Source organism: Eutrigla gurnardus (assembly GCF_963514095.1).
Source record: "Eutrigla gurnardus genome assembly, chromosome: 15".
Classification (NCBI taxonomy): domain Eukaryota; kingdom Metazoa; phylum Chordata; class Actinopteri; order Perciformes; family Triglidae; genus Eutrigla; species Eutrigla gurnardus.
The window spans coordinates 1,587,882-1,604,487 of record NC_139938.1 but is presented as its reverse complement, the minus strand read 5'-3'; the positions used below and the strand labels follow the sequence as shown (position 1 = coordinate 1,604,487).

The following is a 16,606-nucleotide window of genomic DNA, read 5'->3' as shown; positions in this document are numbered from 1 at the left end:
TCATAGAACAAAATAATACACGTTGGAGATAAGAGATTTCACCTGGTAGTTATCATATGTAAAATGATACAATGACTTGCAGCCGGATGTCCTTCTAATGCACAGATCATATAGTTTACTGCACAGGCTACTGCATATCCCATATCGGTTTCTAGACTGCAGCTTAAAGCCAATTACACTGAGGAAACATGGACTACACTACCAAGCGAGGTTTGAACGAGTCACTGTTTTGTTATAACCCATCAAATATGTGCACAGTATCCACCTTTGTCTTATTCCTTTTGGCATGTTTTAAATAATATTCTCTGCGAATCCCCTTTTGAATATGTGCAGAATATGTTTGTAATTTGCAAAATACTGTGAAGTGGCTTATAAATGCGAGAGATGCTATCGTTAAAGAAACGGCTTGAGCAGAAGGAGAAGAGTTGGAGGATAAGGTGTGTTTGAGAGGAGAGGATGTGAAAGTAAAAAAGAACGAGGGGGAGGCAGGGGGAGGTCAACAGAAGGAGAGGCAGATGCTCGTGCCTCGGATGCCTGTGTGCGAATAATTATCCTGATGAGATTCACCAAGAGCGGCACGAAATGCAGAGGATTTGGGGAATACCTTGCGACACGGGGAGAAAAAAGAGAGACAACGGATGATTAAGTTTTATATAAACATATTGTAGTAGAGTGTGCGAATGCCGTGAGTGGGAGAGGCACCTACTGTTCCTCCTTAATCCGTCTCGTGTGTTCTCCCTCCTCGTCATACATGGCGTGAGAAAGTGGAGCCTCCCTCTCATCTTTTAAAGATGCATGAAGCAGCAGCTACAGAGAGTCGGGCGGAGGCTGGATAGGAGATAAAGAAAGAAGCTCTGAGCACTGACTCTATGAAAAAAAACACATACAGCTCCTTATAAACTCTCAACCCTTCAGTTTCTGTCTGCTGAGAGAGAAAAAAGAGTGAAGAGAGAAGTGGACAACGAAAAGAACTGCATAATCAATTTTTGCTGTCTCCCTCCACCCTGATTAAATTATAGAGGCCGGCCCAGTGTGTGTCAGCGATGGCTTTCTCTTCCTAATGTAGTGAATATTAAGGACCACCGTGTGCATCCTAATAACAGCGGCCACTTCCTTTTTGAGATTCTGCCCGGCACAGTTGGATGGCAGCACATCAAAAACAGAATCAACACCAGTCTCATTCCTCATGCACCGGTGAAAGAGCTTGATCTGTGTCTCTCTACAATCCATGCTCATCCTGGATATAAAACAAGACAACACAGGTGTGGTGTTGAGTGTGCACACGACACATCTGTCTGGTTTTCTGCACACAGTCACAAACCCCTTCCACACATCACTCTGAAATTCACATATTAAAACATAAAAAGATCATCATCTTAGCGTAGTGTGTTAGCTTGCTGTTTAGGACTAAAACCCAGTTGAGGCTGAAGAAATCGTCACAGTATTGGACACATTTTGACCTGATGGTGGTGCTAAAGGGGTCACCGAAATTATTGCAATCCACCCTGATGGGGATATAAATGTGTGGATCAAATGTGATGGCAATCACAATGGTACCAACATTTTTGGGAAAAGTCAGGGCATCACTGAAGTCATCAGATACACATATGAGAACCATGTTTCCATGTTATCCACCAAGAAGATGTTGAGCTATATTAAATCAATTTCCTATTTTCTTTTTTGGAAGTATGATAATTCTTCATTTGATTCTTCATTTGATGTCATTGTGCATGCTTTTAGACATGCTTATGAAGAGTGAGAATTGGAAATCAATTGTGGCCAAATGATATGCATTAAAAAGTATTTCCTACATAGAATGTCATTTTTATCATTGTCTATATTATTTCAATATTTCAAATTGCGTCTTTTTGTCCTCTTATGTCTGAAAAAAGCCCTTATTATTACTTTATTATTTTTTTAAATAACTGGACAAACCTTTCATATCCTATCGTGTTTGATTAGCAGTACAACTGCTACAGTTAGAATATCATACTTGTAATATAATCAGAAATAAAAGGAGAAATTAACATTTAGGAAAGCAGTGCTGGATCCCGAGCCCTTATTGTGTCTGTTCCCTCTCTTCTGCCTGATGCTGCTGATTTGTAGGTCATGTGTGAGTATCAGAAATAAACTGAGAGAGAGCGAGCGAAGGACTTTTACCCTCTAGTGGTGAGCCTGGGGAAAGGCTTGTCAAATACATTTAGGGAAAAAATATGAATGTACAATTATCCCTGTTCAGTTGTGCATGGAGACGGTGACCCAGTTGGAAATCAGTTTTAGATTTTCCGAATTTCATATTTTATTCACCAGTGAGTCTGATACAGTTAGGTGAGAATGAGAGTGTTATGCTGCACAACTAGCTCAAAGTTTTATTTTTTTAAGAGTATAAAATCACCCAGTCTGATGTCACTCCTCGACCCTGCGACACCCAGCAGAATAAAAGGAGCAGATGCTAGCAACACAGAAATTTCAACTTCATATGAAAAGCAATACATGAAAGATCTCTAAAAGGCTTTTTACCAGGCTTTGAAAATGTTCGCCATCGTGATTTTCCAGAAATTCGTGGCCTCTCCAAGCAGTTACTTCTGCCATAGATGACAAAACATGTTCATTTTGGTTAAACTGAGAAACAATGCGATATAGTGCCTTGCTAACTGCTGGTTAATTTATAGTATAATTTATAGTACATTATAGTAATAATCAAATTCCATAATGACACTTGGTAATCCATCATTGTGTACGTCACAAAGGATCAACAGGTGAGTGGAAAACACACACACACACACACACACACACACACACACACACACACACACACACACACACACACACACACACACACACACACACACACACAAGAAGGCATATTCTCTCTATGAGGAAAATAATCTAAAATATGCCAATATTCACTGTCCAAAAGTCAAAGAATGAGAGACTGATGGGACAAAAGGACAAATATTCATAATATGATTAATGCAAAATCATTTGTTGTACCACCTCTGAAATAAACCCACACTGTCAAACAAAACAGTATTTCAGTTATTTACTTGGTAAACATAAACAGTAAAACTAAACTCATAGCTGCAAACAATATATGCACATACTGCTAATGTTGCTATATTAACATAGTATAAACTGTCCTCATCAAATAATGACAGCATAAACCCACAAAACACACACACACACACACACACACACACACACACACACACACACACACACACTATATGGAACATATTGAAATGCGGGTTCACATTTCCAGTGTTACTAGCATAAATTCATACATAGAGGTGTTATCCCTGACAGTAAAGCATCAATAATAATGCTCATCAACTGTGCCTAGTAGTGTTTTTCACACATAGACACAAACATATGCAAGCACACTAACACAATCTCTCTCTCTCTCACACACACACACACACACACACACACACACACACACACACACACACACACACGATGACGTATGTTGAGAAATATTGTCACCAGGATGAATATTTCACAGGTTTGCCTGTCCATATTCCAACACTGAAGCTGTGACCACGTATTTGGGAAACCCTGTCCCTGGGCAGGAAAATAAATACTGATTCAAGCTCTACGGTGTTCTTCTAAACAGGGAAATCTATCAGCCTGCTAACGAGTGTGTGGGTGTGAAGCAAAAAAAGGAAAAAGACGATATAGATGGGGAGAGAATAGGGATTAGAACGAGACAAAGAGAGGGGAGACAGGGAGGGAATAGGTGTTATTTAAAATGAAGATGACACACAGAATAGTTCTTCAGCAGAGAGAGAGAGAGAGAGAGAGAGAGAGAGAGAGATGGAAGTGACTCAACATTACAGAGTCTCATAAAACACACACACACACACACACACACACACTCATGAAAGCCCCATTTGGCTCAGGAGAGACTTATATGACGGTATTTCTCTTGGGGTGAAGGGAATGAAAATAGAGTTCAGTCTCGAGTTGTACAATGGTCAGGGGAACATCACTCCTCTGTAAATAACGCCACACGCATACGGGGCGGCTTAGTAAAGTGCGTGTGCTAGTTATTTAAAGGTCCCATATTATGAAAAACAGGTTTTCTCTGGTCTCTACACCTATAAACTGATCTTCCCTGAGCCTGTCAACTCCCAGAATGAAGAAAACAAGCGACTCCTGCATGGTCTCTGCAGCCCCCCCACTGGTACAACGGCGCTCCTACAGGCTGTTCAGATTCAGCTCCTGTTGTTACGTAATGAAGGGAGTCATTTGCATAGGCCAAACTCCTCTGATGATAGGAGATATCCGAGAGGGGGCATTCATCACCGAGATGAAGTTCGGTGTGTCCGGTGAGACAGCAGTGAGATAGTGGTGTTTCACAATGTCGTCGCTCACAGCTAGACACGCAGATTGCTCTGTTGTTGATTGTACAAATCAACATAAGTGCTTATATTCTGTCCCAGCTACAGAAGAAGAGAAGAGACAGTGGTTGCGTTTAATTTTTAATGACAATGTGCGGCTACGGTTTGTGTTGGCTTCTATGTGTGTGTGCTAACCACTTCACATCGGACTGCTTCAGTAACGAGGGAGATGGAGCTCATTAGCATTTAAAGGTGCAGGCACAGAAACGGCCTGTTCTCAGCAGAGCTCATTTGAGTAACTTTTAGACAGCTGAAATTCAGGACCATGGATGGGTTTGGGGCAATGCATATCGAATACAGTGTTGTTGGACCTCTGACAGCTGTGTGAAATTGATGAAAAACAGTAGAATATGGGACCTTTAAAACTGCAAACCTGTCTCACCGTGCGAGTTTTTCAGCGCATGCTGTTTCCGGTATCAATGAGTTCAGCTGTACGTGTGTGTGTGTGTGTGTGTGTGTGTGTGTGTGTGTGTGTGCCCTGCGCTGCAAATTTAAAATTCATGGAAATCACCAAACCATTCTGTACCTATTTGCTTGTTTAGGGTGTATATACTGTACATAAAACATGACTGACCCACTGACTCCTCCCATTTTCCACATTCCACAAAAATGGTAATTTCCACACACACATCTGTAGTGTAAATAGAGATTCTAAATGGGAAATATTTAGGGATGGGTGATATGGACAAAATCAAATACCAATTTTTTTAATTATTTTTTTTTACCAAATACCAACAAGTCTGGTTAATTCAGTTAAGTCACTTAAATACATATTTCGATTTATAAAACATTGAGTCTCATATCACAATGTCGATATAATGTAGATAGAGTGCCTAGCCCTACTCAGTCTTTAGTCATTAGCATTAGTCATTCTCCTGATATAATCATGAGTATTTTGACAACCAAGTTTTGACTGGCCCCTTAGTTCGAGTTGAGGGAAATCTTAAATGTCCCATCACACAGAGGTGTCTAGTGTACAAGCTACTTTATATTGTGTAATAAACACGCAATCGAATTCCAGCACCAACGACCTGCTTAATTACCTCCAAGGTCTTCGATCTCAGCTCCGCGGCTCCGGATCCAGGCGGGGCTCAACCGCGACTCCCGTGAGCTCGTCTCAGTCCGGCTTTGAGGATCGGCTAAAGGTGAACTTGGTGTAACGTGTGTTGAAACCGTATGACACTAAAAGTCGGTATTTGTCGAGACTGGAGCATCGGGCAACTCAGCGGTCAACCTCCGTTGTTGACGCGTTAACAAGTCGACCGCTAACTAGCGTTAAAACGTAACGTTAGCAAACGCCATCGTTGAACGTTGAGCGATGAAAACTAGACATTCCCGCCGTTGACGTTTAGTTAGCTGAACGTTTTGTTTCACAATATTTGTCCTAAAACTGTTAAAAACTGGCTCAACTGGCAACGCGAGCTAGCGTTAGCTTCGTCGCTAGCTGCTACCAGCTAACCGGGTGTCGCATTGACTCTTTCACCTTCGCTGGCTCCTTTAAACTGATTAAGCTAGCATTAACAACACTGGGATAGCAACGGGTCATTTTATTATTGATTGTCTATTAGGCGAGGTAATCATTTGGTCTAACGTTAGCTGTGGCAGAAAGTACAGAGAAAAACAATAATTGAGTGCCCATTACAGGTCATATGCTAATATATTAAATGTAGAAATAAATGTGTGAATGAATGATACAAAACAGACTCAAAATGAAAAATTAGCTAGGCACATGTTTCATTAGCTAGCATTATAGTTAACAAACTCCATATAACTGTAATTTGCTGAAAAATAACTTGAGTTGATATGATGTAATGAATCTGAGAACTCCATCTTTTAAAAAAATATAAATAAAAAAGTATTCGTCAATTGTACAATTTAGATTTGTTTAATAATCCTTAATGATTGATTTCTCTCTCTATCCTATTGTGGCTTCCTCCTCACCCCTTAAACTGCGCAATTTAAAGCTGCACACTAACTTGAAATCACTTTTCAACAGGCCTCTTGAAAAGCATGGCAGATAAGGAAGCATTTAAATGCAGCCCAAGGAGATGTGCTCCCAGCTTTCAGTCTCCTCCAGACTTTGACCCAGGCGTCCCCCTTCACCATCCCCGAGTCCAGTTGACGGATGACACCCCTGTTTGCAGCGGTGCTACTGAACTTAGGTAATTGAAAAAGGTGGTAGTGCTGTATTGTGATTAGTTACGCTAGACAGGGCAAGGTTTATTTATAGCACATTGCATAGGGGAAACGCAATGCATCTTACATCATGAAGATTACAAAGAAAAAGAAGAGCTATCTTTTCTTTCTTCAAGAATAGAGAGGAGAAGGAATGTAGTAAAAAAGATGTATAATACTACGACAGTGCTAACATGTGATGTGGTGGAGCAAGGCCACCGCTAGAACAGCCAGCTTATTGCCATTTATCTGAATAAGAGATTAGACATGTTTTAATAGTAGCCTGTATCTTCCTGGTGTCATGATGGGCAGGAAGAGCATTCCTTGAATTTTAAGTACTTGATAGTAATGCAATATTAACCCTATTTTCAGACATGAGAGATGTACATTCACTGCTCTCACTCATTCTTTGGGCCTGACTTAATTGTTCCTCTGTTCCATTTCAGGTTTGTTTTTAGGGTTTTATTTACTTATAAAACCAAGATCTAACCGTTTCTTTGTGAACAGCAATTTGGCTTTTGTTTTGTTGTGGCTGCTTGTTACTGAGGTTTCAGATCGGACAGGTGAGGAGCCTGCTGGCGAGTGTGTCCATGCCACACACTGTAGGCTACTGAGGCTCATTAATGAGAGTCATCTTAGTTACAGACAGTAGACGTCCCACTCGCTCAGTTAGTTGTGGAACATGTCATGTACTTGGTTAGAATCTGCTCTCACTCCGAGAGAAAATGTAATTTCACCAACGTCTGGAGGGAATTTCTTCAAATTTGGCACAAACGTCCTCTTGCATTCAAGGTTGAACTGATTTGAATTTGGTGGTCAAAAGTCACTGCAACCTTACAAAACACATTTTTGGCCATAACTTAAGAATTCCTATGCTAATCGTAACAATTTCACACAAACGTCTAATAGGATAAAATGATGAAGTGATGACCTTTTGGATAGACATTGAGGTAAACTGCGACATTACTAGTTAGCGGAGGCACAACTGCGAGGCAGTAATTCCCGTGGTCTTTTCTGTCAACTATAACATTGGCAATCAAAACTCTTACCTTGCATTAAAGGTAAGAGTTAAAACTATCCCCAAATAGAAGTTTTTAGCTGAATACCTGAAATAGAAATTAAGCAGTGTGATCTAATTTGTAAGTCCACAGGCTATTCCTTCACGCTTCTACTAAAAAATGCATGTAGAGAAAATGATTTATTAGGCACCGGTGAGCCTTGTAATGATGCTTTGCTCTTGAATCTCACCCTTTTACAACCGAGTGGAAATGTGTTTAGAATTGTAACTGCTATTGATTGAAAATAATCATGAGGAAGATCTAAAAAAAAAAAAAAAAAAAAAAATAGCAGCCATGTTTAATTTGACATGTTTAGCGACTGCTATGAAGAAACGATTATCTGGTCTTTTACAACGTTAAATCTTTTTCCTCTTTATGTTTCATCCTAAGGAAAGATCTACCTGCGTCAGTAAAAGACAATTTACTTTCCAAAGGAGGTGACGGACCCAGAATTGAGAGGGATTTTATCCAAAAATTCAACAATAAACTTGATTCTGGAGATGAGGTGAATGAATGGAAAGAGGTAATGTCAGGGTTTTCCACTACTACGGTTTTGTTGCATGACAAAGACAATATCTCAAATGTGTTGGATTATTGTTCAAGCTTTCACCTAGTTCTATATTCTAACAGTCTGATTACATGTGCCGACATGTGCTTGGCAACTGCATGCTATAGCACTAGAGAAGTAGATTAAAGATTGATGAGGAAAAACACAAAGTCCGTATTTTTAATCAGTGTTTTTTTTCTCAGAATGAAGATTCCGTTGATGACCATACTGCCCTCTCTTTCCATGGTATGCCGCCTGCTGAGAGCATACGCTTGGATGAAGAGCTCATGAAGGATGCGATGCAGGATTTAAACAATCCAGACCAGAGCACAAGGACTGAAGGTGCAGTAGTATTAGTCTCACTGTGTGATGTTGAATTCTAGTCTGTCCTTGTTGCAGCTCACATCCAAGTTATTGTCTCTGGTGCCAGTGAACCTACAGGGAAGTGAAGAAGTGCTCCTTAGTCATAGCCAGAGTAAAACTGAACCATCCTGTATTCTGGTCTATTGGCTTTCCAATCAATCCAAGGAACCAGTGGTCATTTATTTTAGTCAAGGCTCTTCTCTACCCTATAGTCGGGACAGCAGAGTCATTACATATTTTCTAACACTGATTGAAAATCATCTTTTCACACCGTGACACCTTATACAAGCACTACTCATTTCTAAAAAGAAAGAAAGAACGTGTTGTGTTGTGGGAGTTTGTCTGTGAAATGAATGCAACGCTGCATTCTCCATTCACTCCACTCAACATTTATAGACACACAGTCGATTTCCTTTGATGGTTTGAGGAAAACGCAACAAGGCTGCAAGGCGTTGCCTGATGAAGAAGCCGAAATTAAAACACTTGGTTCTGAGCAGACCAGGCTAGTGGGTCAAATAAAAGCTCTCCAGAAATTCTCCAGGAAACATTAAGCAGGGGGATAACACTAGAAAATGTGCATTTGGTTGGCAGATGTGCAATTACAGTAGCTGTCAGTAGAGTAAAAGTATAATGTCGGCTTCATTCATAATTCTCTGGGCCAGACTTGTTGCGCTGCTAAATTTCCATGTTTTTTCACAAGTGGGAGCATAGATTGTATATATGTGAACGTAGTCATAGTGACGTCACACATTTGTAGCCTCACCCTAAAGCATGTTCTGCTAAATGACACCATCATTTACTAAATGAACATCATGGAGTATTGAAGAAAGCTTGCAACTAGCGATTGAGATCATAAACTCTGAGATAGACTTATAGACTTCCATGCAATCAGATTTATTTTTGCAACCAGATGAGTCGCCCACTGATGGCCAGCAGAGAGTATGCAAGTGTAAGGCACATTGGCTTTTAAGAACCAGAGCTTGCTGCCTTAGTGGAGGGCAGAAAATGACGTGTAAAATGTATGGTTGTATATTGTTTTGTTTTGAGGTTGCATGGAGAATTATTCTTTCCAATGTATTGTATCACTGCAAAGCAACAGACTATTATCCATCACTGTTGTTATCCCTGCCGCTTTACTGTCATGTTACAGTGAAACCTTAGCATTATAAGTAAGTAAAGTTGGAAAACAGAAAAACAGACTTGTTTGTGATAATAATCAGAAAGGTCAGACATGTTTAGTCAATTAACTAGTAGACTGAGTGCAATAGTATCCTATTAAAAATGATCAAGGCAAGCACTGTTTCTTGTATCACTTGTATCTGAAAGGCTTTTCAGAACAGCACTGACAATTTGATTTCCAAAGTACGTTCTACCCCTGATTGCATTGGCGTCTTTTGGTTTTCTTTTTTGTCTTTCTCCTAGCTTGGAGAACTGACGGGCACAAGAATCACATGGCAGCAATAAGTAGTGAGAAGTATGACAGCCTCATGAAGATGTGTCCTGATTTCCACGGCTGTAAGAGCCACATGGCAGCATTTGTCTTGATAAGAGGTAAACACCTGAGTTATGTTAGTGTAGCATTTTTATTATTTATTCTTGTAATATTCATATTTTTTCAGATCTTTCGAACATATCCCATCTGCTCTGCCAACACTGCCATCAGGTTTTTTTCTCACGGAAATAATCACGGAACAGTTAATTTACAGAGAAGATACGTACATTATAGTATATATGTTTCAGCTGGACTCTAAAAGAAAACATTAACTTTAGGATAATTTACAATATTGTAGACGAGTGTTGATTACATTTCTGTTCTTGTTCAAAAACATACATTAAGTTGCTTCATGTTACTGCATTTATCACCTTGTCAGTGCCAACCACACTTTTTAATCCATGACCTCTGAGTCATTTCAATGGCATTTCACTCTTGCTAGCTCCTTTTATATTGCATCAAGGCTTTTTAAAACATATTGTTAAACACGTGTCATCACTTCTTCACCTCCATAGTTAAATGCCCTTCACACATGATTTTGCTACAGAAGTGCTGGATACAGCAGATCGTCCATGTGAACATTACAAGGTGGTGGCATTGGGAGCCGGCCGTTCAAGCTGCAGCAAATGGCTTTGCTACAATGGAACAATGGTGCATGACTGCTACGCCGTCATCATCGCCAGGCGTGCTCTCAAAAGGTACAAAACGGCTATCGTGACTTCCAACAAGGGCCTTCATTTTCTAAATATTAATGTTAAATGCTAAATTATTCTTTTTGTCATCTATACCTGGATCGCTCATTGACCGTGCTTCTGGTGCATTGAACGGCTGGTGTGGCTGAAAGTGAGTGATGTATTCTGGCTTGTATTCAGGTTTCTGTACAAACAGCTTCTGCTGTTCTTAGATGCTGATCCAAAGGCCAAGGAGAACTGCATTTTTGAGAGTAGTGCAGACTTCCATCATCTTCAGCTCAAACCCAAGTCCAGTCTGCATCTCTACACCAATCAGTGTCCTGAAGGAGCAGCGAAGAACTTCTACTTCAAGTACTCTTATTTCCTTCTTTGTTGAAAGTAGTATTTTGCAGTGTGTACATGAAATGCCTTGGGATAATAGAAATGTATGATTTAATTTCAGAACAGTAAATTTAGCATCTGAGAATATTGGCATCCTACAAAAGTTGCAAAACACGTTATTATTATTAACCTATAAATACGAACTGGGAACTCAATTCTCTTTTTGAGTAAATTCATGTGTGACTTCCTGATTTCCTTTGTGATGCACATTATATTTTGTTACCATACCTTTAGAGTGCAGTAGTTTAAAAATGGTTTACGTCTCTGCAGAAATGTGCTTGTATGAGTAAATCTGAACTTTCCCCCCTGGGTTAGAATGTTATCTAAATGAGTAAAATACAATATTCTGCTCTGTTTAGGTGCCCTGTGAATGATATTGGGAATGCTATGAAGCTGCAGTATCATGCAGACGGCCTGCTGGTCCCTGTAGCCTACCTTGAACCGAGTATCTGGGGAGCCAAAGTCTGCTGCATGTCTGGTAGTGACAAGTTGTGTCGCTGGACTGTCACCGGGGTGCAGGGTGCATTACTGAGCCATTTCATCGAGCCACTCTACATTACCAGCATGGTGCTAGGTAAAGTTAATTTCAGAGAATATCTAGTGACTAGAGGTGTAACGATTCATTCGATTAATCGATGAATCGATTGTCAGTCCTATAGATTCTACTAAATCGATCTGCTACAATAAATAAATAGAATGAATCGTTTTGGCTTCACCAATAATCGATATAAATGCATTTAATTGGATGAATCGTGATTCTTACTTATGATTAATGTTTTAATACGTTTAAGACACACTCTCCCCTGCCAGCATGTAGCCTATTGAATAATGTTCAAAATAACTGAGCAATAGGGGTGGGACGATACGGGTAACTCACGATTCGATACCGTGACGATATTTGGCCCACGATAACGATAATATCACGATACACGATATCTGCGATATTCGATATATTGCAAGAAATTTCATCAACGATATATCACGATATGTGACTGAAAAAGAAAAAAATATGCATAAAAAATAAATTCCAAAACTTCGTACAATGTACAAATGAATAAACACTGTCCAGCTGGACACATTAAAGTGCATGAACATTAATAACATGTCTTATGTAAACCAGGACAGTGCTTTCTGATACTGAAAAGTCAGTAGCAACTTGTTTTATGTAAACTTGGGCCCGTTTTAGTTTAACAATAGCTAAACAAGATAAGAATAACATCAGAATTAAATGAAATATTGGGCACATTTCAGTATGCAACCAATTATGTGCAGAGTTATGTTCACCCATCCAGTACCTGGGAAGTCGGGCCTCAAACCGCTTGGAGCTCACAGCAACACCGGGCAGCACACGGCTCCGCGGATCCACACATACGGTAAACACGCGCCGCCCGGAATCCTGCCCGTAAATAGGCAATCGAGCCCGGCCGAAAAGTGGGTCCTCATGCCCTCAATGCTGTGTGAAAAGCGCTTGAAGCTCACAACAGCACCGGCCAGCACACGCTTATGCGGCGTTCACACCGGACGCGATAGACGCGAAAACAATCGCGTGAGACGCGCGCCGCTTGATCATTTTGGATTATTCGCTTCATTCGCGCATGACGCTCATTTTTGAACCGGTGCTGCTCTAGCGGGGGAAACGAGGGCAGCGCCGGCGGGTCACGTCGGCGGACCCTCCTCCTCCGCCTCGGGGTACCCGATGCCAGAGTCCGTGAGTCCGTGAGCCTCTAAACGCTCGGAATCCTGTCCGTAAATAGGCAATCAGACCGGGCAGCGGGCGGCCCCCGCGGATCCGCTCCGGAGAACCGTAAACTCTTAGACGCACCGACGGGAGTCTAAAAAAACCCGTAGACCCAAAATATCGATATTTGCCGTCAGTGTATCGATTAATTTATTGCGACAGAGAGCACAACAATATATTGCAATATCGATTTTTTTTCCCACCCCTACTGAGCAATGTTTAATTACATTTTTGTATTCAGCATAAAATATTATGCAGGATTTTTCACATTTCAGAAGAATACAGATAGTCTCACTTGCATTATTGCATGTTTATTTCATGGATATAGAATTTTGGTTACAAATTACTGAACCAAAAAATCGTCCTTGAATCGAATCGCCAACTACTGTATCGTTAATCGAATCGAATCGCTGTGAAGCCAAAGATTCACACCCCTACTAGTGACTCCACATGGCTGTCAACATGGCGACAGCTGAGCCGGCTGCTCACAGCCAACAGTGCAAACAGAGCTAACAGCATTTACCTGAATGGGAAAGGGATGGTTGCTGCTCTGCTTCTGTGCGGCGTTCTCGGCTGTAACCACCATGAGTGCAGAGTGGCGATCATCTGCATTAAAAGACGTTTGGCCAGCCGGCTACTGAAACAAAGCACAGAGAAACTCAGATTACATCACACACAGAAGGAGAGCAACTTCATATTGCTCAGGATCTCAAGAATCCACTTTTTTACATTAGATATTATTATGAATATAATGTAAATTATAATTTGGATAAATGCCGGCTGACCATTCCCCTCCATTTCCTCGTCTTCATGCTAAGCAAATTGGCCTCATACTTTGTATACAGACATAAGATCAATCTTCTCCTCTAATTCTCGACAAATTATAATTTATGAAAATGTCAAAATAATCTTGTAATTCCAAGTGGAAGTCACAACAAAAATTGTCTTAAGTTGGTGTTTTGTTAACAGTAAAGCCTGGTGTTTAGCATCGGGCTGGTATCATTTCCAATGCTGCCATAAACAGACTCTTATGACACGATGTTCAAGCTGAATGGAATATGTAATGTTCCATTGAATGTTTCTTTCACCTGTATTTGTAAATCCATGAAACACTAAGGAGAACATCCTATTTAATTGTTGTTTGTGTAGGGGGGCAGAAGCTCTTGAAAGAGGAAATGTCTGACATCACCAACATGCGACTGGGCGATGGATGGGAGGACTTTCTGCTCCAATCCTACAAAAAGCAAAACATCGTCTTTCTCTGTGGCGACTACGTGGGGCCAGTCGTGACCTCACCGCAACATGCCGACCTCAGCGTCAACTGGTGTCTCGGAGACAAGGACATCGAAGTCCTAGATGGCGACAGGGGCTTGGTCATTGATGGGTAAGATGCAGATGCATGTACAATCTTCTGCTAATTGTTTTTTTTTATAAACCGTATGATGTTCAAATGTCCCTGTAAAAAAAATGTGGGCGCAGTATGATGTCCTGTCCTCCTCTTGAGGAGAGTCTAGACCTGACAAAAGCTTACGTCATTGACACCAGGGATGGAGTAGAAGTGCTGGCAGTGCCTGATGCAGTGTGCTTGTTTGACAGTCTCGGTGAGGCCTGGGGCTCCTGCCATCTCTTGGTTTAGGAGCTGCTGCAGCAACTGCTGATGTCCAGTAGCTAGAGTGCGACACAGATGTGGCTCTCACTGGAGGCTGTGTTGTCCTTGAGCAGAGATTACAGCCTGCTTGGTGCTCGCAGTGTTGCTGCATATTTCAGTTTCTGTCTCGCAGCCTGAACTATTAGCTTTTTGGGCGACACCACGGTTAGAAGTGTCAGGACGAGCTCTGCATGATGTTCCAAACAATAAACTATAAATAGGCAATGAAGAAGATGCTCCCTGAAAATACATACATACAATACATTTAAGTGCAAGAATCAAGGACATAAGCTTGCAGGGGGAGGTGAATAGGAATTAAAAGCATGGTTAAAAAAAACTAAAATTATAGTGTGGAAACTAGAGAAGCTGCTTCCGTCGTATGAGACTTCTTTAATTTAATAATGTGGAAGTAGCATGCCAATTAATCCTTAGCTATGGTTTTCAACACTGAAGCAATTAATTATATCCTAAAAGCCTTGGCCTGCACCCAAATCTCTTGAATCTCTTTTGCCTGGAAGAATGCATTATACGTGAAATGTATTAGTAATAAAAAGGGACGTTTTGGGTGGAATGAGGAATATAATGGGCTGTAGACATTGTAGCGGCCTTGGAGCAGACCTTAAAATGATTTGTTATCAGTCATCCTGCACAGCCATCTCCTAATGCCAGCTTCTATCAATGGTGTCATACTACTCAATACCACCCCTAAATTTAGTCTTTATCGACGACACTGATCTCACCTCTGGTCTGCTACTCAGGGATCCACTTCAGGGTTTGAAGGGACACCAACCTCAGTGTCGCTAATTAACTGAGTAGCCCCTTAGTGACTCGTTACAGGCACTAAAAAGCAAGTGTACGTCTTCGGTGTGACAAGAAGGCTGGACTTGCTTGTAGCACAGATAACCACACTCGTATACTGTAGCTGGATAAAATCTACCCTCAAATCATCTATCTCAAATAAGACTGATGTAAATGAACAACATGGGATGTAAATCATGCAGGCTTTGTTATTTGTTGAGGTTGGATAATACAGTACATAAAAGGCAGTTGATGCATGTATTAGGGAAGCACTGATTGGACTCTTGTTTCCCAGTTCTCCATCTGTGAGTGGACCTGGCTTCTCCAGCAGACTTTGCAAGAGAGCCCTCTACAGTTATTTCCTCCGAGTTGCACAGCTGGGTGGACGTAGCTATCTGCTGGATCTTCCCACCTACCACAGTGTCAAGGTGCGTTGGGTTTAGAGGGTAACAACCTGAGAATTGCAGTCGTGTTAAACTATAAAGTGAGGTTCTGGTGAATGTGAGTGTAACTTTGCTGCATTGCACCTTTTAGACAGATGTGATGCATGACATTGCAAATGGTTTGTTTTACAGGAGGAAGCCGCCGACTACCAGACGGTCAAAGATCTGGTCAATCAATGGTTTTTGAGCAACCATGCGGGTCCCTGGAATTCAAAAGAGCTGGTGGACTGCTTTAGCGCTTGAATGTGCTCTCGGTTAAGGGCCATGTAGAAGTTTACGTTCCTCTTCAGATTCTGTTTCATGCCGTTTACTGTACACTTCATTTATTACCTTTTTAACAGTGGTTCTAGTTCTGTTTTATGTACGTCGTTTTGAGTTTGTGTAGGTGTTTGGGAAAAATAAACCCTACTGTTCTGCATCACAGTGAAGTAGTCGGTTTGATTGAGTTGTGGGTGGAAAAACACAGCTTATAGACCAATATTGTTTTCTCTCTGTCAAGTAGAATCAAGCTACATTCGTCACCCCTGAACACATTTTTATTTTCTATTGATGTGCCAACCAAATAATTCAACAAAGCAGCAGCTGCCTAACCAAAGATGTGGTTCAAAGTTTCAACTTCTAACGTCATCTCTAGTTTATTGAGATAATAACCTCCGTTCCCATATTGAACAGTATCACAGTATCTCAGTATGACTGAATCAGATTGGCACAGTAGGAGAGAATCCTACACCACATCGCTGGCGTAAAAAGTAAAATGATATGCAATAATCTATTTTTTTACTATTACTTTTACCTCTGACTATGGTTCATTGACGATACACAGTATTTTGTAGCAATATTATAACCAGCAAAAAAATCCATGAATAAT

The 16,606-nt window shown here is 40.9% G+C and overlaps 1 protein-coding gene across 3 annotated transcripts; it reads left to right on the top strand.

The window, feature by feature from the left end:
- Nucleotides 1–5,488: 5,488 nt before the first annotated feature.
- On the top strand, nucleotides 5,489–16,003 carry adad2 (adenosine deaminase domain containing 2). 3 transcript variants are annotated; one of them, XM_084028989.1, is made up of 11 exons: nucleotides 5,489–5,548; nucleotides 6,400–6,565; nucleotides 8,027–8,159; nucleotides 8,387–8,525; nucleotides 9,969–10,097; nucleotides 10,586–10,736; nucleotides 10,911–11,081; nucleotides 11,471–11,685; nucleotides 13,999–14,233; nucleotides 15,591–15,723; nucleotides 15,871–16,003. In XM_084028989.1, exons 2-11 carry the CDS (start codon nucleotides 6,414–6,416, stop codon nucleotides 15,979–15,981), a joined length of 1,569 nt encoding a protein of 522 aa, XP_083885115.1. In that variant the 5' UTR covers nucleotides 5,489–5,548; nucleotides 6,400–6,413; the 3' UTR covers nucleotides 15,982–16,003. The 3 variants fall into 3 exon arrangements, with proteins under 3 accessions (XP_083885115.1, XP_083885116.1, XP_083885114.1); XM_084028990.1 differs by having other exon boundaries at nucleotides 5,489–5,557; nucleotides 10,911–11,018; XM_084028988.1 differs by having other exon boundaries at nucleotides 5,489–5,557.
- Nucleotides 16,004–16,606: the final 603 nt, after the last annotated feature.